Source organism: Mustela lutreola, chromosome 4 (genome assembly GCF_030435805.1).
Source record: "Mustela lutreola isolate mMusLut2 chromosome 4, mMusLut2.pri, whole genome shotgun sequence".
In the NCBI taxonomy this organism is placed as follows: domain Eukaryota; kingdom Metazoa; phylum Chordata; class Mammalia; order Carnivora; family Mustelidae; genus Mustela; species Mustela lutreola.
In genome coordinates this window covers 142,474,953-142,502,729 of record NC_081293.1, presented here as the reverse complement: position 1 = coordinate 142,502,729, position 27,777 = coordinate 142,474,953, and the positions used below count along the sequence as shown (strand labels likewise).

At 36.0% G+C, this 27,777-nt stretch overlaps 1 protein-coding gene across 7 annotated transcripts in view; it reads left to right on the top strand.

Moving 5' to 3' along the window:
- The window catches only part of DGKB (diacylglycerol kinase beta), a 719,270-nt gene that overhangs the window by 260,421 nt on the left and 431,072 nt on the right, over positions 1–27,777 (top strand). For all 7 annotated transcript variants that reach the window (XM_059171265.1, XM_059171262.1, XM_059171263.1 and 4 more), the window contains 2 exons: positions 2,948–3,021; positions 6,237–6,311. In XM_059171265.1, coding sequence (XP_059027248.1) covers positions 2,948–3,021; positions 6,237–6,311 — 149 coding nt within the window. The remainder of the gene's footprint in view (positions 1–2,947; positions 3,022–6,236; positions 6,312–27,777) is intronic.

Below are 27,777 nucleotides of genomic sequence, written 5' to 3'. Positions count from 1 at the left end.
GAGGATAAGTAGGCTCCCTACTGAGCACGGGCTCCCTACTGAGCATGGAGGTAGATGGCCGATGTGGGTCTCAATCCCAGGACTCTGAGATCATGACTTGAGCCGAAGGCAGAAGCTTAACCAACGGAGTCCCCAGGTGCCCCATGGGTTGGCTTTTTTTTTTTTTTTTTTTTTAATTGCAACAAGGTTTAGCTGAATTTTAAAGCTTTTTGAATGGGCATTGAAAAACATGCCAGAATTGCCTAAAACCTTGACATTTCTAGTGTAACAACATTAAATGATCCCTTAACACCAGTCTCAGTGGTGCTGATGTTAAATCACATATCATCCCTTTAATGTAGAATGTATTAGGTCAGGAGTTTTATCTAACATCATTATCAAAGGGACTCTATTCCACAGAGCCTGGAAACTACAAATAGATACCTGAAGTTTTTAGTGTTTTGTTTTTATGTAGTCTTATTTTGTAAGCTTAATTTGTGATAAGAAGTTAGATGGGGAAAAGATTGCCAGATAATTTTGATTTTTCCTGAATTTCCATTTGGAACATTTGACTTTTGTCACTGGTAGAGCATCATCATTCTTCTAAATTCACTCTTTATCTAAATTATTTTCCATTTTCCTAATGCATTTGAACTGTTTATCCATTTACCCACCTCTAAAAATGACATCCTCATTTCTGGATTTTGGAATCTTCTATAGTCTGTATTCTAGTGGAATATATACTCGCTAGTAATAATGTGTAGAATGCAATTGTTCCTATAGCTTTATACTGTCCTTTATTAATAAATAGTTATGATGCCTTTAAATATTCCAATAAACCTGTATTTCTGAAAGGTACTCTAAAACATATTTTCAAATAAATTATAAATATCAGACTCAGTGTGAATTTAATATAATCTAATTTATTTTAATAGAATGGTAAGCTGAATGTTGAGTGTTTAGGTTCAGATTTAATGTTTTGCTCAAAAACGTTTATCTTGAGATTCTCACCTTTATTTAAAAATAAGGAGTAACAATTCAAATTAAGTGCAAAAAGGCAGCTAAAATCCCCATGTGTTAGCATTCCTTTTTTTGCATGTGCAAAACTTTAGGAGTTCTATCTGATTTTATAATTGGTTGAAAAATAAATTGAATGCAAGTCTTTAGATAAAGTTGTGTTTTAGTGTTTCTTATTTTACCTTTTAATGAGGGGGAAAGGGCAACATTGCAAGTCAGTAGCTTAACCTAGTTGGCACTTTCTATGTATTAATTGATTGAGCACATTGGGTTCAGGACAGAATTGTGAAGTTACTACAAACCCAGCTCATCTGTCTACCTCCTAACTGAATTAGAGTCAAACCAGGAATAAGGAACCTTTGTCCTCTTTACAGAGGAAAGTAAAATAGAAGCAGATACAATCGATTAAAAAGGGGAAGAAGTAGAGTCAGAATAGAAAAAAATAAGGATATTTTAGTATATTATAACTAATGTGAAGATTTTAATATTTCCCCAGTGCCTATATACTCATCAGAAAAATTACATTTCACCTAAGATTGGAGGAAAATGTATTAGAAGAATATTTTAACTTATGTTGTTCAAACAAACAGGAAGAAAGGACATCATATGTTTATTATATTTACTTTTTAATTTTTTTTAAAGATTTTATTCATTTGAGAGAGAGAGACAGAGCATAAGCAGGGGTAACGGCGCGGAGAGGGAGAAGCAGACACCCCGCTGACCAGGAGCCCGATGTGGGGCTCAATCCCAGGACCCTGAAATCATGACCTTAACTGAAGGCAGACCCTTAACCATTTGAGCCACTCAGGCACCCCAATCATATGTTTCAGTGGGTGTTTTTATCTCATTACATATTTAAGAATACTTTCTAAAAGGGAAATTCATAGCAGTAAAGGATACCTTGAATCTACTTTCAAAAAGTAAACTGATCTAGAACTATTCAACTTAATGTTAAGAGGGCTCCAGCAGTTGCATGTTTTGTTACTAAGTATTTTTTTTTGTCAAACTGTATTTAGATGGGATTTATGTAGTGGTAGATTAAAGAGGACCACTTGTATTTAAGTCTACCTATTAACATTAAATTCAGGTAAAGTGCAAGAGCTCTTCTTTACCACCCTATTGAAAACAACTTTACCTCCCCACACACCAATAATAGCTATCATTTTATTTGATTTGCTTTATTTCCTGGTGTGTTTCCCTGTTGACTGTATATTTGTTTGTTTATTATCTATTTCTGCATTAGAATATAAGCTCCACTAAAACAGGCGCTTTTTTTGTTCAACCAAGAAACCAGTAGTGATGAAAGCAGTGAACGGCATAGAGTAGGAGCACTGTCAACTTATGGATTCCTGTTTAGCAAACAGACCTAATTAACTGGCCCTCTCCTCCCCAAACAGGGAAAGACAGCACTGAGAAAACATTGTGTAGAGGCAGACAGTTAGGCTGAAAGAGACTTCAAGCCATCTTACTGAGATTCTAATGGACAAGTGATTCGATAGATGGATTCCACACATAGCGCAAAACTCTATTGTAGGTGTCTGTCAAATCAGGGCTCTCTATCATCTGGTCCCTTTCTTCTAATCTTTCTTCCTCCACTATATTCTGTCTGCTTTACTCACCATCCCACAAATTGTGCCTTTTGTTTTCTTCTCATGGCTATTTAAACACCATTTCCTCTTCATAGCTGCCTTCCTCTCTGCCCTATACCTAACTAGACCCTCCCTCTCTTTGTGGAGTGAGTATGCTTGTTAATATATATTTAGTCAAAACACGGGGTTTAATTGAGTTACTAAGTAGATCTGTCTATCCGTCCATATTACAGAACTTAAGAGACATATTCTTAAAATTGTTAATTTGTATTTCATGAATTAAAAATTAAAATTGTTAATTTGTATTTCATGAATTCATAGATAATGTGAATAATTGTCCATTTATCCAACTTTTCGTTTAGATTACCCCTGTTCCTGGTACTCACCCGCTTTTAGTTTTTGTGAACCCCAAAAGTGGTGGAAAGCAAGGAGAACGGTATGTTTTTAGAAATCGGGTTTATTTTCTGTGTCATGTGTATATAAAAAGATAAAATTAGTGTAAAAACATTTTAAAACATTATTCCCTATGGTTAACAATTTTAATGTCAAATAAATAATTCTAGCATCCTTATGTACTATATTGATATGATTTCTCCTTATTTTTACAGTTTAAATATTAATATAATAATGGCCTTTATAGTTATTTTTATTATCATGTATCGGGTATCTGAATTCTCTCTACTGTGTCGCCCCAGTCCCTAACAAAGAGCATTGCATACAATATGGCTCCGTAAATACTGTTGAATGCAAATTGGTTCTCTAAATAGTCAACAAGACGACTTCACGTAAATCATCATTCACTAGTGAGGAACAGAATTTATGTCCAGCTTCTAGACAAATTGCATTATAATGATTTTCTGCATGTGTGTTTTCGGAGTACATGATGCCATATATCCTGGAGGAGCACAATATATTTAATCTGAATTATAATGAGCTGCATTATTAAGGTCCCGATATATTGGCAGACAACACAAAATTTTTGTTTTTGTAATAAGTTAATGGTTAAATCATAATATTTAATAAAAATCTGAAAATTACCACATCGAAGTGTAAATCCTACATGCTTTCTTAAAAGGGGTGTCATAAAAATGAAGTTGCACTTGCTTTAATAATTTCTAGAAGTCTTTACTAATCTCAGCCCCAAAACGGGCAATCAAATAAAAGCATCCATGTAAACACTATGATAATAAAATAGAAATTTCCATTCTGGTTCATCAAATAATGAAGTTGAAAGTTGACATGTTTTCATGATTAGTGAAATTTTATAATTTCCCTTCCAATCATCTAACTTTCAGCTTTATTTTAATGAAATGAAGAGTGCTGTTCAATTTCCAATCAACAAAATATTATTTCTGCTGAAATTTTTTCCTTTATTAACATAGAGTCGTATATTCTTTTTTTACTTCACTAAACATAATAGAAATTATTTTAAATAGCTAGTGACATGATAAAATATTTACATTGTTTTACTAAAGAGAACAGTTGCCTCATTTTTGGAGATACAAAATAGTAATTAAATAATAATGCTAAAATGATTTTCTCCTTTACTATATATAGTCTGACATCTTTATGTATTATGGACATTTGGCAAAAAAGTAAAGTCTTTACATAGAGTTAGGATTAAATTCGTTTTGAAAAATGAAAAACAAATGAAGTATCAAAAGAAAGAAAGAAAGAAAGAAAGGCATACTTTCAAAGGAAAACGTTCCCCTCAAATTAGAACATGGATCATGCAGGATGACCCTTAACTGAATATCTGACTTCCCCTTCTCCCATCAAGGAAAAAATACACAGATACACTGAAGTCATCAGCAAATTAAGTGGGGTGAAGGGATGACATTTGAGTGCTCTTATATGTATCCCCACTTGTGCTTGGTTCTTCATACACGAACAGGGACCAATCAAAGTCACAGGTAATGTAAATATGTAAGCATGTAAAGGAAACCTGTTATGAATGCAAATATGAATTTTCCTGATGAATTGAATAAGAGTCATCTTTCACAAACAATGATATTTCATTCAGGATTTCCTTTAAAAATACTGGATTTCTTGACTTTGATATGTTAAATAAGTAGCAAAAGTTTACAAAATTATATAGTCACACAGTTTCCCTGTAGCTGTCAAAAGGTGTGAAAATGTTCACATAGCATTCATTCATTCAAACAGCAACACCTGAGTGAATCCAGACTACTAGGAACTGGGGATAAAAGACCTAAAATACAGCCATGCAGCGAGGCAGGCCCAAACAGATACACCATAATATCATAAGATGAATGCTGAACTAGAAATGTTTAAAATGAAGGTGCTGTGGAAGTTCAGAGGAAGGAAGGGTATCTGAAGACTGAGAAGTCTTTGGACAGGAAGTAGCTTTTGAGTTGATATAAGTAGATTATGTGTAGATTTCCAGGTGAAGGAAAGAGATTTGTGAAAGCGTGTTGTCTTTTTAGGGAATGAAGAGATAATCACTAAAGTTAAAATATAAGGCAAAGGAAGAGAAAGAGAAGACTTAACCTATGTTAAATATAATAAAATATTTTTTGTTGTAAATAACTTGGCCCTAGGAACCTTTCATCACAGAAATATCATGGCTGTATTTAAACAGCCCTGTGTAAGAGGACAAGATGGGTATAGGCTATACAGAGCTGGTGAGAGAACTGGAATGCCTGAGCAAAGGCAATGAGATAGAATTGCCAAGTTTAATAGACATTACTGTTAGAAGGTGCAGGACTGTACTCCAGTCAGGTTCAGATGCTGGGGAAAAAGAAGTACTGTGAAGTACTGAGAATGACTCCTAGTATCTTTCTTGAGACACTGGTTCATATAATCAATCAAGAACTAGAATGTGAGGTTATTTTAGATTTGGGAGTGGGGTGATAGAAACAGATACTACATAGTGAATTTGGACAGTTCCTATCAGTAAAGATAGTCTGAATATGTTTGCAAAATCCATGGTAATATTTTTACATTTATATAATAAAAACTAAATATATTCCTTCATTTTTAATATTTTATCTAAGAATACCAATATGGAATGTGTATTTATTTAGAAACAATTGTGTTGCATTTGTTGGGCAATGTTTGATTTCTTCTGGAAAAAAATGAATTATTTAATATGTGTCCATCGAAACAGTTTAGCAGTTGTGTGAGCTGACTGATCAGATGGTGGTTTATGTGTAACAATTAAGCAGATGGGGTCACATTCTTTGGTTACACGCATACATACAACATGCACAGTCCTATTTTATATGTGGGATAGATTTCAGTTTGATTAGATTGACCCCAAACCTGTAAACTTCACAAGGATCAATTAGAGGAAGGTAGGTAAGTAATTTTATTCCAATACTCTTAAAAAATGCATTTGAAATCTAATTAGCTAAACAAAATTCAAAAACAGGATAAATAATATTCTAAATACATATCCGTATTTAGAATGCAAGTATCACTATTTCTAATTTATAAGCTTTATTGCCCTTAATTGGCTACTAAATCTCTTTTTCTTATTGAGCTGTTATACTTCTCATATTATTAATGTAAAATTTATCAAATATATTTAGTTACAACCATGTACATAATTATAACATTAAGAGGTGCTATTTATTTAAAAATTGGAGACTAAAGTCCTTTTTTTCCCCCATATTTTCATCTTTATAGAATTTATAGAAAATTCCAGTATCTACTAAATCCTCGTCAGGTTTACAGCCTTTCTGGAAATGGACCAATGCCAGGGTAAGTCCAAGGATAATATCATTGCCATTGACTCATTTAATAGTAATTACAAAAGAAGCAGCCTGTGTACCTAGAAATAATGCTATTTGAATACAGCAGCCAGATTAGTACACATAAAAACATTGAATATCTACTATATAAGAGTAACCAGTACAGATGCTATTTTTAGCATCTGAAATAGTCTGTTTCAAGCAGATTTTTTTGCCCCTTCTAAGTTTTGTGAAGTACTGCTCTACTACTACTATTACTACTACTACTAATGACACAAACACACTGGCTGGGTACCTAAACATACAAACCATCTGTTTGAAGAATCACTGTCTCTTCTTCTCCTTTTTAAATATAGAAAGAGGATCTACTATAGAGGAAAAAGCTAGTTAACAAAGAATAGAAATCATGACATGATGTTTTCATTTACTGCTTATGAAATCTAGTCACCACCACTTTCTTACAAGACACTTTATTAATAGGTAAGACATGGCAACAGAAGTTTATTTTTTCCGGCAGCACACTGTGTACGTTTTACAACACAAGTATATGCTGAATTCAGTCATCATTACTTTGGTCTCGTTAACTAACAGTGTCTTCCACTGACCTGTTTTCTCACTATCAACTTGAGTAAGCATTAGACCAGCTGTAGTGGAAGGAAGCTCTGTAATGCTTATCTGATCTTCTTTATTAATGAGAAAACAACAGCATGAAACATCAATGTGATTAAAATAAGTTTTCTGGGTTATTCTCAGAAACTAGAAATCAAATATTGAAATTAGACTCTCTTAATGCTCAGAATAAAGTGTATACCTTAGTGTCTAATGTTAAATACATGTAAGTAAAATACAGTGAATTAGTACAGACTCCTGCAACACTTTCTTCTCTTTCCTCTGCTCACTGCCACCTGCTGGCCAGCACCTGCTGAGCGGTGATCTGGAGAGCCTCCTTGCTGTAGAAGGCAGAATCATCCTAAGCATTTAGTTCAGAACAGTGTCTTTGTCAAGTTCCAGACTCCAGAATCTAAAGGGTCATGATCAGATTACTGGCTCCTTGAGGCACAGGCAAGAAGTCCTGATCTAGAGAAAGCCATGCAGAAGTAAAGTCTTAGTGTTGACACAGAAGCTTAGTCAGAATGGCTCTTTTTCTTGTTCTTCAATATTCTCCAAATTTCAGAGTAGTAGGTCTTATTCTAAAGGCTCAAGCAATGGTGTGTTCAAATAAATTGAGGATTTGCCTGTATTCCATAATTAAATGCAATGCCTACTGATATGCTAATTATAAGCCCATGTGTCTTTGACTCATTTCTGTAAAATGAGAAAAGTAATACCTGTCTCATCGGATAGTTGTGAAGTTAAATGGGATGATACCTATGAAGCATGTAAAAATATGCTTAGTACAAAGGTCCCCAACTAATATTCCTTATTCTCAATATTATTCATAGTAAGATTAGTTAATAATTAATAATTGAATGTATGTAGCTTTATATAAACATTCTGTAATAATATTGATTTTAGCCTTGTTTTCATTTTCATTTTTTTCCCCACTCCACTTTAAAAGTGTACTACATGCTTCTTTTCACTCTTTCAATTTTAGGCATCTTATATCCAGTACTCGATTTTAATACACTGAAAAAAAAGTAATATATGTACTTGTGAAAATCCACATTACAATGAGTCTCATTTAGAAAGTAAGTTAAAGGATTCCCTTCAAGCACGAACACTCCTCATGTGATAGCACTGCAAATTGTTTGTGTGTATCCTCCCAGGACTTCTTACAAGAGCATACAACCTAATGTGTGTATGTGACGTATTTACATACAATGTACTCATGCATACAGAGTGTTCATATACACACACGCATATGTATGTTGTTTGAATAAGTAGATTTAAAAAAAAAGATTTTGTTTATTTATTTGATAGGCAGAGATCATAAGTGGGCAGAGAGGCAGGCATAGAGAGAAAGGGAAGCAGGTTCCCCACTGAGCAGAGAGACCAATGTGGGGCTCAATCCCAGGATCCTGGGATCATGACCTGAGCCAAAAGCAGAGGCTTTAACCCACTGAACCACCCAGGAGCCCCTATTTAACTTGGAGTATAGATCATTTATTGTTCTGCAACTTGCTTTTTTTTTTTTTTTTTAACTCAAAAGCATATGATGGATATTGTTTGAGTTCAGCAGATATTGATAAGTTTCATTATCTTTAAGAGCTGCACAGTATTCTATGGTTTTGTTAGCTGTTCCATTATTGATAAACATTGAGGTTGTCTGTACTTTTCAATTATTAGCAAATTTGCAAAGTTAGCATTTATCAATGTATTTATGTCTTTCGAAAGTTTGTCCAAATGTTTGCATAGAATGGTTGATATAGGTAGAATTGCTTGATTGAGAATATTTTCCATTTTAATTATGTAAGGTTCTGACAAAATCAAATCAAAAATCAAAAAATTTGTATTGAATTATAATCCCAGCAGCTATGTATATAAAGCTAATTTCCCACAAGATTCTTTAAATTGGCTATCTTCAGTAATTTCTGTTTTAGAACAATGTGATAGGTGAAAATATACTTGCCATTTTCATTTTCATGTGTTTGATCAATTATAAAGTTTAATATGGCATTAATTAGACAAACTTTTCTATAAACAACAGAAATGTACGCTGGCTTATTACCTAAAATAAAGTTCAATTATGAGGTCGCTCCTAGAATTAATAGAAAAAATAAAGAACTCTGTTTCAGCAAAGATAGGGATCAGGACAATTTGAGGAAATGGAGTAGCGGGACCAAAAGGACAAAGTCCCATGGTAGTTCTTTCCAAGAGAAATTGATTCCAGTTGCTTTTAATATTCTTATTTCTCTGCTCAACATTCAGATCCCAGTGAAAAGTATATTTATTGGTTTCTCTCATTTCCCATGCCACAGCCTTGGCTTGTTTAGGATGGCGGATCTTGACTGACAGTCCTGTCAAGGCTTTATCTACATGGTTTATTCCCCTACAGCTAGACAAGGATATATAACCTGAGGATGAAAGAGGAATTCTTGGAGGGGATAAACCGTAGGTATTCAGCACAGTGCAGCAATAGGGCTGTCCAATATCCCTTCTTTTCTGAACACAATAATTGAAAAAAATTATACTAGTCAGTACTGCTACTACCAAATGCACAACTGAGAGCACACATTCTTCTAAAATGTAGACACCCCAAAATTTTATACAGTCACAATATACAACTCCAAGTCCTCGTTAGCAGGAAACAACTGGAGATGACTACTTTCTCCTCACTCTCCACACATTTGGGATTAACATACAGAAATGTAGTGAGAAATTTAAAAATTTAACTACAAATGTGAATTTAATTGAATGATGACTTTAATAATATAAAGAATGAAACACATATAAAGTCTGTGGCACTGGGTTTGCAACTGGTTGAAAGCTGTAGGTGAAACTTAGAATGTTTCTCCTGCTTAAACATTTTTACCCAGTGCGGTGACCCATTTTTACCTGATAGTTTTGAGACTTTGGTAGTATTGTTTGCATAGTGCTGAATTAGTCTCTCATTTACTGTTGCTGAAAGGCATGGTGGTATATGGCAGTATTAAAGTTATCTATCAAATATTTCCAGTTCTTCTCCAGGTGTTTGATTATATTTACTTTCTTTAATCATAGCAATGTGGAGTATCCGTAGGTTTCTCATAATAAACCTCGGGGATAAAGTAGATTTTCCATGCTTTCTTATCATTTGCCACAGTAACCAGCAATATTCTAGATATTGGCTCTTTTGTTAGCTTGGATCACAGAGTGAAGAGAGATAGAAAGGACCCCCCCCCCCTGCCAGCAACATAGACTGCTTTACCTGTGATCCCCATAGAATGAGGGATAAATAAACCTCTCTAAGGCTGTGCCTCTATGATTTGGGGTTATTTGTAATTATATATAGACTGATCTTTCATGATAAACCAACGCTAGAAGGAGAGATCCTATTAGTACTCTCTATGCCCATTGGATAGCAACAAATCTATTTCTCCTTGGGAATCAGAATCCTCTATATTAGGTAAATCATCTTTTTTTTTTTTTTTTCTTATTTGCCTACTCCTATAAAACCCCTCAAAAATGTCTATATGTCAGTTTTATCTCCTAATTCAGTGAAAACTTTATTGTTTCATATGGCAGCATTCTCCACTTTGGTGTTAAAGCATCTAAACCATGATAGTTAAAAACTGAGGGGATGGGAAGCAGAATTTTGAAAGTGGATGTACTCATCAGTGTTTGTCAGAGAAAGAGATTCAATAAGGTATATAGAGAAGGATTTATTATAAGGAATTGGCTTATATGCTCTTGGAGACTGACAAGTACAAAGTCTACAGAGTTGATGTTTCAGTTTGAATATGAAGGCTGGCAATGTATTTTAAAACTAGAAGGAGCCACTGTCTTAGTTTGCAGGCATCAAGCTAAAGAGTTCTCTCTTTCTGGAGTAGGGTCAGTCTGTTATTTTTTTTTTTTTTACTTTCAGCTGATTGGATGGGGCCTACCCACATTATAGAGGACAATCTCCTTTACACAGTCTACCAATTTAAGTATTATAAGTATTTAAGTATTATAAGTATTTAAGTATTATAAAAAATACCCTCACAGAAAAACCCAGAAAAATGTTTGATCAATTATCTGGTCATCCCCAACCAAGTTGACATGTAAAATTAGCCATCACAATGTGTATTAAGTCTAATTGTAAGTTTCATCACTCAAAATGTACCTTTTGGCCCCGGGACCACTTATTTTCTCACATGAGTAAGCAGCATCATATAGTTTAGAGCCTGTGCAGCACAAGTTTTTAGTACACTCTTTAAGTGTTCCCACTGATTCAGGGACTGAGCTTTTTGTAGGCTATTTCAGCATTCTACTGACCAACTGCTTCTGCCTGATGAAATACAAGAGAAGACTTTTAAGTCTTGGGAGCATCAGCTCACTGCCTTTCTTCCTTCTCATTGAAAGGAATTTTTTGAAAGGATACCGCAACATGTGAGACACTATGATAGTATATAAGTCATTCAATAAATCAATTGCAGTTACCATTGACAAAGACATAATGGGAAGGAAAAGTAAATTCAATTGCTAGAACAAATTCCTCGTGCAATGAGGCAAAGGCTACAGTTCCATTATGAAAGGGGTCAGGTGAATTTAGGCTACTTCTAAACAGTTGGCTGAGGCCCTTAGAGTTCACTCATTGGTTTCTTTGATGACTGAGCACTCCAGAGTCAGTATCTACCTGTCTTGTTGAAGATTAATTAGTGTTATTTATCTCTTTCGATAGCCTCCCCTCCTACTAATATGAACATAAGCCTTTTTTTGCACACTCACTAGGAGTAACTAAGAAAAATGCTGACTGGGATTCCTTTGGGTCATTTGAAGTCCCAACTATGGATTAATTCTGAGAAGTTCACTTATATGAGCTTTCCTTTCATCACTAATTCTCTATTCTTGTCCTTTCCAAGTCCTTCATAGTCTAAGGCATGTTATTAACCATTACTGTTGCATTGATGTGTTTCATAAACTTTGGACATCATTCTGCCCAGAAAAGGTAGACAGGTTTTATTGTGTACAATATGGCTCCCTGGTCAACTGGCCGTCTTTCCTGTCCTCCTCATATTACTCTTAGTATGGTTGTACTGCCAAGCTGTCCACTTCCTGCTTCTTCTGGCATATCATGGAGAGGTATTGGTAAACCATTTTTTTCTTTTATCCTTAAAGAGTGAGAATAAAAAAGTCCCTATGAGAAAAAAAATTATAAAGAAAAAGGTATAGGTTGAAGGAGTGGTGCAGAGTATAGGGAGATTTTGAGTATCTGAGGGGTGGTCCCAAGCATTTCAATGTCTTAAAAGCTCCCCAGTTGATTCTATGCAGCCAGCATAGAGAACCACTAAATAAGTAGATTGATTGCTATATAATAGGTGTTATACGCCATATGATATGGTGCAATTGGGGTGACTTCCCAATTACATGTTTAATAATCATTGTAAATTCTTAGACAGTCATCAGTATTTTGCAGTACCGTTTTTATAGGTTGTCACATATGGATGAATCAGTAGCCCATAAATATGTCTTAGATCAAAATTCAGATTCAAATTTCAGAGAAAAATGGTCTCATTGACCTAGTTTGCCCATATGCCTACCCTATTCTTTGGGTCAATACAGTTGGGTTACTTGTTTGATAGATCTACCAAAACCATTCTCAGCACTGTTTCGCCTAATCAAATAAGGCCAAAAAAAACCCAGATGCTCCAAGCAAGCTTTTTTTTTCTTTTTGTGTGTGTATACTAAACTTTTGTATTTTTTGAGTAAAGCGTATGCTCTTTTATTTGCCCATATTCCTTTTGATATATTTATCTTTTTTTATGTTCATTTTGAGATCTCATTATGTATTACTGTCATAATTTTATAAACATTGCAAATGTTTTCTTCTACTTTGCTCTGTCTTCTTTCAATTTATATATTTTTGTCCATATAAATATTCAAAATTTTCATCTACTAATTCTGTGAAGAATGATTACTCTCTTTTATATGTTTTAGAAAACCCTTTCCTCAAGCAAAGATTATGAAATGTTCCTGTACATCTTCTTTTATTACTTTTACATTTTGTTTTAAATTTCTGACCTTTAATCTCTCTCTTTTTTTTTAAAGGATTTTATTTATTTATTTGACAGAGAGAGCAAGAGTACAAACAGGAGGAATGACAGAGGGAGAGAGAGAAGCATACTCCCTGCTGAGCAGGGAGCCTGATGCGGGGCTCAATTCCAAGACCCTGAGATCATGACCCTGAGCTGAAGGCAGACACTTAACCAACTGAGCCACCCAGGTGCCCCTCTGACCTTCAGTCTTTAAAGATTGCATTTTATCTTAGAAGTGCATTGAAAGATATGGATTAAGTAGTAGTGGAGCACGTTTCCCCCCTTACATTGAAATGTAGCTGTCCAGGATGCCTGCATGGCAGCCAATTAAGTGTCTGAGTTGATTTCATCTCAGGCCTCACCTCAGGGTGGTGAGATTGAGCCCAGCAGTTGGATTCCATGTTGGGCGTGGAGCCTACTTAAGATTTTATCTCTCCCTCTCCCTATGTCCCTCCCCAACTCTCTTAATAAAAAATGTCATTATCTCGGGGCGCCTGGGTGGCTCAGTGGGTTAAGCTGCTGCCTTCGGCTCAGGTCATGATCTCAGGGTCCTGGGATCGAGTCCCGCATCGGGCTCTCTGCTCAGCGGAGAGCCTGCTTCCCTCTCTCTCTCTCTGCCTGCCTCTCCATCTACATGTGATTTCTCTCTGTCAAATAAATAAATAAAATCTTAAAAAAAAAAAATTTAGAAAAAAAAATGTCATTATCTCAACAAAAGCTATTCATTAGTTCACTGTTTCATCACTGATTTGACTATTTTGTATATGATGAAATAATACATATGTTAGAGCATTGCTGCTCTTTGCTTTGTTAATCTGCTTATTGATTCTAATAATAGATTTTATATACTTTAATTCCCTAATTATTCTCTCAAAATTTAATGACATTCTCTTTCTGTTGTTTGTTCATGTCTCAAGTTTAAAAAAAAATTAAAAAAGAGTTTGAACGTAATTGCATTGGATTTTTAGTTTCAATTGAATCCCTGTGAGAATGCCCTGTTTCTGATATCATTGCCAATGCTGTGTCCCCATTGGCAGACCTGAGTTTCTAAGAGAGTTGTTCCTTGTTATCCTGGAGGCGAATGCCACAGGTAGCTGCTCTTAATGGGGACTGTGGCCAGGTTGTGCTGTAAGCCTCCACTTAGTCCCGTGACTGACCTGCTTACTTGTCATAACTCTTCCCACGCCTGTTTCTTGCAGTGCTACCCCTAATCCAGCTTTGTTGACAGAGCTACTCTTACAGTCATTCCCTTTTAGTGTTTTGCTTTAGAAACTGTTCCATTCTCTAAGGTGCATTTACATATCTAATATTCATTGTTATTTAGTTTCATCTTTGTTTCTGGTGTATTACTTTCCCACTGCTAAAAGATATCTATATAGATATATAGATATAAATATACATCTAGATTTATAAATCTATATATAAATCTATATGTAAATATAGATTTATACATAAATATAGATATATCTATATCTATATAGATATATAGGTATATTTTTATCTGCCACCATGAGCCTGTAGTTATTCATTATCTAATTTGTCTTTTAAAAGATTATTTATTTGAGAAAGAGAGAGAGAGAATGAGAGAGAGCAAGAGAGGAAGAGAGAAAGCATGAGAGGGGAGAGGGTCAGAGGGAGAAGCAGACTACCTTCTGAGCAGTGAGCCTAAAGCGGAGCTCAGTCCTGGGACTCCAGGATCCTGACTGAGCCAAAGGCAGTGGCTTACCCAATTGAGCCATCCAGGTGCCCCTTACTTGTTATTTTAATTTCCCTTTTTTCCCATTTTTCCTTTTTACCACACCATCATTTGTATCTCTTTTCTTATTCTGTCTTTATTTTTTTTCTTTTCTGACAGTTTGTTTACAGAGTAAAGACTTTTCTTGGTGTATTGAAACTAATCCTTTGTGTGAATTATTGAGTAAATATCAAACTCTTTGGACATTTCTATTTTTGTCTTTAATTGTTTTCAAGACAAAAATGGCTATTTGTTTGTTTATTCCCATTATTTCTCCTTATATAAAATCTCTCTAATCCTATTCTATTTAGTGATCTCTAACACTAGTATCTATGTCATAAAACTGGTTTCTTCCTGATAATGCATATTGTGATCTAATTGAATAAATTATTTGGAGGTATAAACTAGTTGGAAAAGATGAAATATAAAATATGCATTGCTTTCTGGTCAGAGAATGATGAGTTTTTTTTTCCTTTACCACATTAAAGTAAATACGCACATCTCTAGCTTCTCCAACAACTGCATATGCTAATGTGGCCTCTGAAACGTCAATATCAAGTTTTTATGTACTTGTGACATAGCTTTTTCTTTTCCGACTCAAAGCTTTGTGAAAGTACAGATGGTTTGTTTTATTTGCATACCATCCCTAAAATATTTCAGAAAAAATATCAAGTATTTATTGAACTAAAATAAAATGTAAGATAAATCCTTTCAAATCATGCAAATTATTTTCCAGATTGTTACCATAATGAGGTATAATGAATCTTTCATGAAAGGTGCTTTATAGAAATCTTTGGTTTCATCTAACTGAACTAAATGCAAAACATACATAATAGTAAAAATAAAATTTAACAGTCTACAAATTCACATATTCTGAGTATCAGATACTTACACATAGTGAAATCTTTAATATATTCTATTAAAATAAATGTGTAACTTAGAAAAGATATAAAAGATTCCACAGATTTTATTACTTTCTTACTTTAAGATATAATTTTATATAACAAAGTTTCTACCATATTTTATGTAAATAAAATCCATCTTGAATCAGAACTTATGACCTACTACATATGTCTCTTGCTTTGGAATCTTGTTATGTCAGAGAGTTAAGCAAAATCCTCAGAAGTCTGAGAAAAAGTTCATCAAAATTCAGTCTAGCTCTACTGGAAGTTTCAGAAAAAAATGTTGCTAGTTGTAAAAAAAAATGTTGATAAGGTAAAAATAAAGCACTCAGCTCACCCTTTTAGTCCTTAAGATTAACCCTATTTTCTGATGATTTTGTGAGCCACTTCTTTTTTTGTTTGTGTGTTTAAAGATTTATTTATTTATTTGGGAGGGGGTGGTGGCAGAGGGAGACGGAGAGAGAAAATCTCAAGCAGACTCCCCACCAAGCCCTGATGCAGGGCTCATTCTTATGACCCAGAGATCATGACCTGATCTGAAATCAAGATTCAGATGATTAATTGACTGAGCCTTCCAGGTGTCTCTAAACGGGTGAGCATAATTCTGTCTTTATCACTAGAGCAATTGAGTTTGACAATTGATTTATATTTTTATAGTAAAAATCTATAGGTTAGCAAAAGTAACAAAACATTAACACATCACTACAATTAACAAAATTATATAATCATCTGCCTTGTAGAAGAACTTCCCCATTTCAGGTATTACAACTCTGTAGTCACTTCCCACATGTATCAGCAAATGCATTATGACTTTAAAGATGCTCAAAAATCTGAAATGTTATTACTCATCTCATAAAGAAACAATAGTAGCTGGCTGAAAAACAGTTAGACTAGACACCTATGTTCTTATTTAGAGATGTTCACTTATCTAAATTCCCTGAACACTCTAAAAAGAACAACTTCACCTGAATTGTTTCTAGAAATAACCAATTTGTCTATATGATCTAACCTGTTTCTTATTTTATTCTACAGAAGTGAAGCTTCTAATAAATAACAAACTATTTTATTTGAATATTCACAGTTGGCTAAGCCTCCCCAGTGTGTTTCCCTGACACGACCTTCCCTTTACCAGGCTGGTAAAGGACATGTCCCTTTAATGAATGAATACAGGGAAACTCGTAGTAGATGGTTATCTCAGAATCCTATAGGAATGAGGATCATGTAGCTTACCCCTATAATTTAATTAAAAAGAATAAAAGTGGACAGCGTAATCCATGCTCAAATAGACTAATGATGCAGCAGCTAAGTAAAAAGTAAAATGATAGCTTAATAATAACAATATTAATAGTAACATCAATTGATCCAGAGTTTATTTATTAAATGGCTAACAGATGTCAGGAACAAGTCTTAGAACTGCCACTCCACTTGTAACAAAACAAACAACATTTTCTGCTCACATGGCCTTATGTTTCAATGGAGACAGACAGATTAAACTAGTAAAATACACATTGTATCAGTGGAGAAGGTAAATAGAATATACATTGGTAGTGTGTGTTCTGTTTGTTCTTCTTTATAGGTTGAGCAGGAAAGAAGTCACTGAGTATAGACTAGAAGGACATGAAGGAACAAGCCATTTGACTATAGCATAGAAAAGCATTTGAGGCAGAGAGAGACACACAGAAATAAAAGCATCATGACAGGACAATATTTGACATAATTGGGGGATATTAGCAAGATGGCCAGAGGGACTGAATCTGAATGGATAGGAGTAGTTTATAAGAATGATACTGAGGGGCCAAATCACATAGGGTCTTGGGGTCACTGTGAGTATGATAATTAGGTTTATCCAGGAGTCTTCTGGTCTGTTCCTGGCTTACCAGCATCTATCCCAATTTAGTATTGAGCCAGGAATTTTATATCTTAAGTACTGTTATTAGTGGGTGCATTATCATAAGCTCTGATGATTATGGGTTTGTGGTCTCTCCAGTTTGTATAACCAGTTTCTGCTATGTTTTCCTCTAGTCGGACATAAGGCACATCTGTCCAATGAATGGTGTTCTCATTTTTACATATAATCATTAAATATGAAACATAACCAGAAAAATGACTATCTTTTCCCAACTATTCCCACATGCAAAACAACTAACAATTTCTTCTGAAATATAGTATATAGTGAGTTCAAAGAAAAAAATAAATATGCACTAAAAATCCTTTTGCCTAACTTGTATACCAGCCCATAGAATCTCATCTCCTTGTGAAATGCAAAGGAGAACAAATATACCAATTAGGAATATCTGTAGAGATTGGGGGAAATCATAGGTTAGATTTATATTAAATAAATGTGAGGAAGAGAGAATGAGCTGTCCTGCCAATTATTTTTAATGAATGCTTTGAATAATCTTATTCAGTGTTTTTTTTTTTTAAAAAAACCAAACATGTAATTGAAATTTATAAATATTTGTTTTGTACACTTTTATTTTGCAATAAAACTTTTCAGCAAAAATGAAAATGCATACTGAATGGAAAATTCAGTTCTGAGTTTCTCTTTTCTCAGAGATAATTGATAATGAATACATGATTTTTTTTTTTAAAGATATTTATTTATTTATTTGAAAGACAGAGAGAGATCACAAGTAGGCAGAGAGGCAGGCAGAGAGAGAGGGGGAAGCAGGCTCCCCGATGAGCAGAAAGCCCAATGCAGGGCTCGATCCCAGGACCCGGAGATCATGACCCGAGCTGAAGGCAGAGGCTTAAACCACTGAGCCACCCAGGCGCCCCGTGAATACATGAATTTTATGAAGTACTTATCAACATGTACCATCAACTACAGGAACTCTGGTGGTATCATTGTGCATATTGAAACTATAAGCACAAATATGCTATAGAAGCAAGAGTATCTGCTTCTAAATAAATAGCTAATTATCTGCTCAAAACAGCCATTTAAACTGCAGAAAATCTCTTGGCCTATCACTCTTTGAAGAATGACCTTTCATTTAGATCAAGTGATTGTCCTAAGTTAATGTTCATGTTCAATTCCAAGTTATTTATGTGTGTTATAAGTGAAGTGATTAACTGTTGATATTTTGGCTTCATTGGAGGAAGAACTTTAAAATGGTTCAGCAATCCCATTTTTATATCAGAGCAATCAGAAAGCTTTAAACAGAAAATCCATTAAAAAAGTAAAACAGTAATGATTTTATTACTTCTTCCTATGGTGATAATTTGAATATAGATTTTGTTGGAACACATAGGCATGGCAAAAATATTGTTTTGACTAAACTCAGAAACAATAGATAAAAGCATATGGTCTGAACTGGTTGTGGTAACTGCATCCAAAGAAATTTTACTATATTATTAATTAAAATAGAAGCCTTAATTGTCAAATTCTATGTGTGTGCATATGTGAGCATGATCATATATACAAACACACACAAATTGTTCAGTTGTACTACAGATTCTGTAGTCACTAAGAAACCTTCTGGAAAAATCAGCAACTAAAGCTCAAATCTCAGATCATTTAAATAATAGAGTCCTTAAAATATCTGTGGATAATACTACTCCAGTAAGTCTTTTTCATTTTATAACCTTCTCTTTCATTTAAAATTCTACCACTGAAGAAGTGTGACAGTTTAAAATAATTTAACTAGAGGCCTGTAGAAATCGACAATTTGATCTCATCTTGTCATCTCTTCATAAAAATATTATTCAAAATTATTGTCTTATGAAAAGCTGACCAAATGTAAAAAATGTTTAAGTCAATCAGGCAGTTCTATTTTTTTTTTAATTTTTTATTTTTTATAAACATATATTTTTATCCCCAGGGGTACAGGTCTGTGAATCACCAGGTTTACACACTTCACAGCACTCACCAAAGCACATACCCTCCCCAATGTCCATAACCCCACCCCCCTTCTCCCAACCCCCCTCCCCTCAGCAACGCTCAGTTTGTTTTGTGAGATTAAGAGTGACTTGTGACTTGTCTCCCTCCCAATCCCATCTTGTTTCATTGATTCTTCTCCTAACCACTTAAGCCCCCATGTTGCATCACCACTTCCTCATATCAGGGAGATCATATGATAGTTGTCTTTCTCTGCTTGAGAAAGCAGATACGCTTTCGCTGCTATTTCCCTAAGCATGATATGCTCTAGTTCCATCCATGTTGTCGCAAGTGGCAAGATTTCATTTCTTTTGATGGCTGCATACTATTCCATTGTGTATATATACCACATCTTCTTGATCCATTCATCTGTTGATGGACATCTAGGTTCTTTCCATAGTTTGGCTATTGTGAACATTGCTGCTATAAACATTCGGGTGCACGTGCTCCTTTGGATCACTACGTTTGTATCTTTAGGGTAAATACCCAATAGTGCAATTGCTGGGTCATAGGGCAGTTCTATTTTCAACATTTTGGGGAACCTCCATGCTGTTTTCCAGAGTGGTTGCATCAGCTTGCATTCCCACCAACAGTGTAGGAGGGTTCCCCTTTCTCCGCATCCTCGCCAGCATCTGTCATTTCCTGACTTGTTGATTTTAGCCATTCTGACTGGTGTGAGGTGATATCTCATGGTGGTTTTGATTTGTATTTCCCTGATGCCGAGTGATATGGAGCACTTTTTCATGTGTCTGTTGGCCATCTGGATGTCTTCTTTGCAGGAATGTCTGTTCATGTCCTCTGCCCATTTCTTGATTGGATTATTTGTTCTTTGGGTGTTGAGTTTGCTAAGTTCTTTATAGATTTTGGACACTAGTCCTTTATCTGATATGTCCTTTGCAAATATCTTCTCCCATTCTGTCAGTTGTCTTTTGATTTTGTTAACTGTTTCCTTTGCTGTGCAAAAGCTTTTGATCTTGATGAAATCCCAATAGTTCATTTTTGCCCTTGCTTCCCTTGCCTTTGGCGATGTTCCTAGGAAGATGTTGCTGGGGCTGAGGTCGAAGAGGTTGCTGCCTGTGTTCTCCTCAAGGATTTCGATGGATTCCTTTTTCACATTGAGGTCCTTCATCCATTTTGAGTCTATTTTTGTGTGTGGTGTAAGGAAATGGTCCAATTTCATTTTTCTGCATGTGGCCGTCCAATTTTGCCAACACCATTTATTGAAGAGGCTGTCCTTTTTCCATTGGATATTCTTTCCTGCTTTGTCGAAGATTAGTTGACCATAGAGTTGAGGGTCTATTTCTGGGCTCTCTATTCTGTTCCATTGATCTATGTGTCTGTTTTTGTGCCAGTACCATACTGTCTTTCTGATGACGGCTTTGTAATAGAGCTTGAAGTCCGGAATTGTGATGCCACCAACTTTGGCTTTCTTTTTCAAAATCCCTTTGGCTATTTGAGGTCTTTTCTGGTTCCATATAAATTTTAGAACTATTTGTTCCATTTCTTTGAAAAAGATGGATGGTACTTTGATAGGAATTGCATTAAATGTGTAGATTGCTTTAGGTAGCATAGACATTTTCGCAATATTTATTCTTCCAATCCAGGAGCATGGAACATTTTTCCACTTCTTTGTGTCTTCCTCAATTTCTTTCATGAGTACTTTATAGTTTTCTGAGTATAGATTCTGTGCCTCTTTGGTTAGGTTTATTCCTAGGTATCTTAAGGTTTGGGGTGCAATTGTAAATGGGATGGACTCCTTAATTTCTCTTTGTTCTGTCTTGTTGGTGTAGAGAAATGCAACTGATTTCTGTGCATTGATTTTATATCCTGACACTTTACTGAATTCCTGTACAAGTTCTAGCAGTTTTGGAGTGGAGTCTTTTGGGTTTTCCACATATAGTATCATATCATCTGCAAAGAGTGATAGTTTGACTTCTTTGCCCATTTGGATGCCTTTAATTTCCTTTTGTTGTCTGATTGCTGAGGCTAGGACGTCGAGTACTATGTTGAATAGCAGTGGTGATAATGGACATCCCTGCCGTGATGTGACATTAGCGGAAAAGCTTTCAGTTTTTCTCCATTGAGAACAATATTTGCCGTGGATTTTTCATAGATGGCTTTGATGATATTGAGGTATGTGCCCTCTATCCCTACACTTTGAAGAGTTTTGATCAGGAAGGGATGCTGTACTTTGTCAAATGCTTTTTCAGCATCTATTGAGAGTATCATATGGTTCTTATTCTTTCTTTTATTGATGTGTTGTATCACATTCACTGATTTGCGGATGTTGAACCAACCTTGCAGCCCTGGAATAAATCCCACTTGGTCGTGGTGAATAATCCTTTTAATGTACTGTTGAGTCCTATTGTCTAGTATTTTGGTGAGAATTTTCGCATCTGTGTTCATCAAGGATATTGGTCTATAGCTCTCTTTTTTAATGGGATCCTTGTCTGGTTTTGGGATCAAGGTGATGTTGGCCTCATAAAACGAGTTTGGAAGTTTTCCTTCCATTTCTATTTTTTGGAACAGTTTCAGGAGAATAGGAATTAGTTCTTCTTTAAATGTTTGGTAGAATTCCCCCGGGAAGCCGTCTGGCCCTGGGCTTTTGTTTGTTTGGAGATTTTTAATGACTGTTTCAATCTCCTTACTGGTTATGGGTCTGTTCAGGCTTTCTATTTCTTCCTGGTTCAGTTGTGGTAGTTTATATGTTTCTAGGAATGCATCCATTTCCTCCAGATTGTCAAATTTGTTGGCGTAGAGTTGCTCATAGTATGTTCTTATAATAGTTTGTATTTCTTTGGTGTTAGTTGTGATCTCTCCTCTTTCATTCATGATTTTAATTATTTGGGTCCTTTCTCTTTTCTTTTTGATAAGTCTGGCCAGGGGTTTATCAATGTTATTAATTCTTTCAAAGAACCAGTTCCTAGTTTTGTTGATTTACTCTATTGTTTTTTTGGTTTCTATTTCATTGATTTCTGCTCAGATCTTTATGATTTCTCTTCTCCTGCTGTGCTGAGGGTTTCTTTCTTGTTCTTTCTCCAGCTCCTTTAGGTGTAGGGTTAGTTTGTGTACCTGAGACCTTTATTGTTTCTTGAGAAAGGCTTGTACCGCTATATATTTTCCTCTCAGGACTGCCTTTGTTGTGTCCCACAGATTTTGAACCGTTGTATTTTCATTATCATTTGTTTCCATGATTTTTTTCAATTCTTCTTTAATTTCCCAGTTGACCCATTCATTCTTTAGAAGGATGCTGTTTAGTCTCCATGTATTTGGGTTCTTTCCAAACTTCCTCTTGTGGTTGAGTTCTAGCTTCAGAGCATTGTGGTCTGAAAATATGCAGGGAATGATCCCAATCTTTTGATACCGGTTTGAGTCCTGATTTAGGACCGAGGATGTGATCTATTCTGGAGAATGTTCCATGTGCACTAGAGAAGAATGTGTATTCTGTTGCTTTGGGATGAAATGTTCTTAATATATCTGTGATGTCCATCTGGTCCAGTGTGTCGTTTAAGGCCTTTATTTCGTTGCTGATCTTTTGCTTGGATGATCTGTCCATTTCAGTGAGGGGAGTGTTAAAGTCCCCTACTATTATTGTATTATTGTTGATGTGTTTCTTTGATTTTGTTATTAATTGGTTTGTATAGTTGGCTGCTCCCACGTTGGGGGCATAGATATTTAAAATTGTTAGATCTTCTTGTTGGACAGACCCTTTGAGTAAGATATAGTGTCCTTCCTCATCTATTATTATAGTCTTTGCCCTAAAATCTATTTGATCTGATATAAGGATGGCCACTCCTGCTTTCTTCTGATGTCCATTAGCATGGTAAATTCTTTTCCACCCCCTCCCTTTAAATCTGGAGGTGTCTTCGGTCTTAAAATGAGTTTCTTGGAGGCAACATATAGATGGGTTTTGTTTTTCTATCCATTCTGATACCCTGTGTCTTTTGATTGGGGCATTTAGCCCATTCACATTCAGGGTAACTATTGAGAAATATGAATTTAGTGCCACTGTATTGCCTGTAAGGTGACTGTTACTGTATATGGTCTCTGTTCCTTTCTGATCTACCACTTATAGGCTCTCTCTTTTCTTAGAGGACCCCTTTCAATATTTCCTGTAGAGCTGGTTTGGTGTTTGCAAATTCTTTCAGTTTTTGTTTGTCCTGGAAGCTTTTAATCTCTCTTTCTATTTTCAATGATAGCCTAGCTGGATATAGTATTCTTGGCTGCATGTTTTTCTCGTTCAGTGCTCTGAAAATATCATGCCAGCTCTTTCTGGCCTGCCAGGTCTCTGTGGATAAGTCAGCTGCCAATCTTTTATTTTTACCATTGTATGTTATAGACTTCTTTTCCCGGCTGTTTTCAGGATTTTCTCTTTGTCACTAAGACTTGTAAATTTTACTATTAGGTGACGGGGTGTGGGCCTATTCTTATTGATTTTGAGGGGCATTCTCTGAACCTCCTGAATTTTGATGCTCATTCCCTTTGCCATATTGGGGAAATTCTCCCCAATAATTCTCTCCAGTATACCTTCTGCTCCCTTCTCTCTTTCTTCTTCTTCTGGAATCCCAATTATTTTAATGTTGTTTCGTCTTATGGTGTCACTTATCTCTCGAATTCTCCCCTCATGGTCCAGTGGCTGTTTGTCCCTCTTTTGCTCAGCTTCTTTATTCTCTGTCATTTGGTCTTCTATATCACTAATCCTTTCTTCTACCTCATTTATCCTAGCAGTGACAGCCTCCATTTTTGATTGCCCCTCATTAATAGCTTTTTTGATTTCAACTTGGTTAGATTTCAGTTCTTTTATTTCTCCAGAAGGGTCTTTTATCTCTCTGGAAAAGGTTTCTCTAATATCTTCCATGCCTTTTTTGAGCCCGGCTAGAACCTTGAGAATTGTCATTCTGAGCTCTAGATCTGACATATTACCAATGTCTGTATTGATTAGGTCCCTAGTCTTCGGTACTGCCTTTTGTTCTTTATTTTGTGGTGAATTTTTCCGCCTTGTCATTAAGTCCAGATAAGAGTATATGAAGGAGCAAGTAAAATACTAAAAGGGTGGCAACTGCCCCAGGAAAATATGCTTTAACCAAATTAGAAGAGATCCCAAATCGTGAGGGGGGAGAAAGGGGATAAAAAGAGGTTCAAAAAGAAATAAATAAAAAAAAAAAGAAATTAAAAAAGAAAACGAATAAAGAAAAGTATACAATATATATATATTAAACTAATTTAAAATGTTTATAAAGAAAAGGGTAAAAGTTTAAAAAAATTTAGCAGAAGAAGGGGAAAAAAATGAAAAAGAAAAAAATTAAATTAACTGCAAGACTAAAAAATCACAGGGAGAAAGCCGTGAGTTCCATGCTTTGCTTTCTCCTCCTCTGGAATTCTGCTGCTCTCCTTGGCATTGAAACCACACTCCTTGGTAGGTGAAGTTGGTCTTGGCTGGATTTCTTGTTGATCTTCGGGGGGAGGGGCCTGTTGTAGTGATTCTCAAGTGTCTTTGCCCCAGGCGGAATTGCACCGCCCTTACCAGGGGCCAGGCTGAATAATCCGCTCGGATTTGCTTTCAGGAGCTTTTGTTCCCTGAGCGCTTTCCATAGAGTTCCGGAGGATGGGAATACAAATGGTGGCCTCCTTGTCTCCGGCCCGGGGGAGCCGAGAGCCCGGGGCCCCACTCCTCATTGCGCCCTCAGAAAACAGCGCCCAGTTACTCCTGTCTGCCTGACCTCCGGCCGCACTCCGAGCTCACCGAGCCTGTGGCTGGTTCAAGGTAACACCGAGCTGTGAGCCACTGTTGGCTCTGTCTTTGTAGCCGGTTTTCCCGTTCCAATACCCGCAAGCTTTGCGACACTCAGACACCCCCGATCCTTCTGTGACCCTGCGGGACCTGAGGCCACGCTGACCCTCCATGGGCTTTGCCCCGGTTTAGCCTCTGGAGCGATGTCCCTCAGCGGAACAGACTTTTAAAAGTCCCGATTTTGGGGCGCCTGGGTGGCTCAGTGGGTTAAAGCCTCTGCCTTCGGCTCAGGTCATGATCTCAGTGTTCCAGGATCGAGCCCCACATCGGGCTCTCTGCTCCGCGGGGAGCCTGCTTCCTCTCCTCTCTCTGCCTGCCTCTCTGCCTACTTGTGATCTCTGCCTGTCAAATAACTAAATAAAATCTTTAAAAAAAAAAAAAAAAAGTCCCGATTTTGTGCTTCGTTGCTCCGCCGCTTGCCGGGAGCCGGTCCCTCCCCCTGGGGTCTATCTTTCCGTCGCTTAGGATTCACTTCTCTGCCAGTGCTACCTTTCAGAAAGTGGTTGTTTTTCTGTTTCCAGAATTACTGTTCTTCTTCTCTTCGATCTGCCGATGGATTTGCAGGTGTTTGCAATTTTTAGATAAGTTATCTACCTGATCTCCTGCTAGCTGAAGTAGTCTCAGCCTGCTACTTCTCCGCCATCTTGACTCCTCCAATCAGGCAGTTCTAATGAAATTATTATACTTGATTAGCCAAAAGGCCAAGAAATGAACATTAATGAAATTATTAGGCTATTATTCTCGACCTTATGATGTAGTGTCTGTGTGCCTTTAAATTTGCAGTCTGTTGTGATTTCTTATTCTAAATACATATATGTATATGTACATATTTATATGTAATGTCTAAAACCAGATTTTTACACATTTTTTTCTTAAAAAGGTCATCAAATTTTATAAATATCACACCCCACAAATCAGTTTTTACCTTTGCTCTTAATTTATCAATGAGGTATCATGAAAAGGAAAGTACTTCAACTTATGTTATTCCTACCATTATGAAAACATCGTGATGCAGGTCTATCTTGACTCCCTCCTCTATTCTCTTTTCAGATGTGGCTTCTCTCCTAGATAAAGTGTATTCACCTTCCTCTCTGGATCCCTGCTGCTCTACCTTCTTTGACTCTTCTTCATTATCCCGCCCCCTTGCTATCACATCTTGAGCTGTCTTCTTCTATTGCCTTTTTATCATAACTATGTAGGCCCTTTTTTAAGATTTTATTTATTTATTTGAGAGAGAGAGAGCTTGAGTGGAGAGAAGGACAGAAGGAGAGAATCTCAAGCAGACTCCATTCTGAGCATGGAGCCTTACTTTGGGTTCCATCTCAAGACCCTGAGATCAGAATCTGAGACTAAACCAAAAGTCAGATGCTCAACCAACTGCACCACCAAGGCACCCCCATGTAAGTCCTCTTTCTATAAGCCCACTCTGCACTAACGTGATTTGATTTAGTTTATAAAAGCATATACAATGTTTACGATGTCATTATAAATTAACAATAAGAATTGATAGAGATTCAAGACCAAAGAGAATGCAGATAAGTAATTCCTAGGACTGCAATGTTGCATAAAATGAGCAACATATAAAACTAATGGAGGCTTTTAATTTTTAATTTTTTAAATTTTTAATTTTTTTTAAGATTTTATTAATTTGACACACAGAGAGAGAAGTCACAAGTAGGCAGAGAGGCAGGCAGAGGAGCGGGGGAAGCAGGCTCTCCACTTGAGGAGAGAGCCCACCGTGGGGCTTGATTCCAGGACCCTGAGATCATGACTTGAGCCGAAGGCAGAGGCTTAACCCACTGAGCCACCCAGACACCCCTAAATTTTTAATTTTTAAAATTTTTGAGCAAATGTAAATCTGCTTACCTTCCCATTCCTTTGTTTTTTTCATAACTAAATACTTAATAAAATGAGCTGTTTTTCCACTCTTTCATTTCCTCTTCCGTGTAGTTGGGATTTTGTCTCTACTCTCTATTGAGTCTGCTGTTGTCAGTAATAAACTTCTGGGTGTAGAATAAATTCTTGCTTATTTTTATATTTCTTAAAAGTCTCTCCTTCCTTGGATTTTCTTTTCTTTTCTTTTCTTTTCTTTTTTTAAGATTTATTTATTTGCTTGGAGAAAGACAGAGAAAGAGAGAGTGGAAGAGCGGAGGAAAAGAATCTGAAGTAGACTCCCTGCTGAGTGAGGAGCCTAATTCTGGGCTTGATCTCATGACCGAGAGATCATGACCTGAGCCGAAATCAGAGCTGGATACTAAATCAACTGAGCTACCCAGTCACCTCTTTTCTCTCTTGGATGTTAGGAAATAATTGTCTCCCATCTCTACAGTTGTTTCTTCTTATGTAATTGGATACATCCTTCTTGGTATATCCCTTGAAAGTCACATATTCCTAGAATTTCATACTCAGAAGTCTATTTCATGCAATATGTTTCCTTAATTTTATAATAATAAAATAATAGTGATTTGTAGGGCATAGGTCAAGGTTTATGCAAAATGTAGCAACCTCATGTATT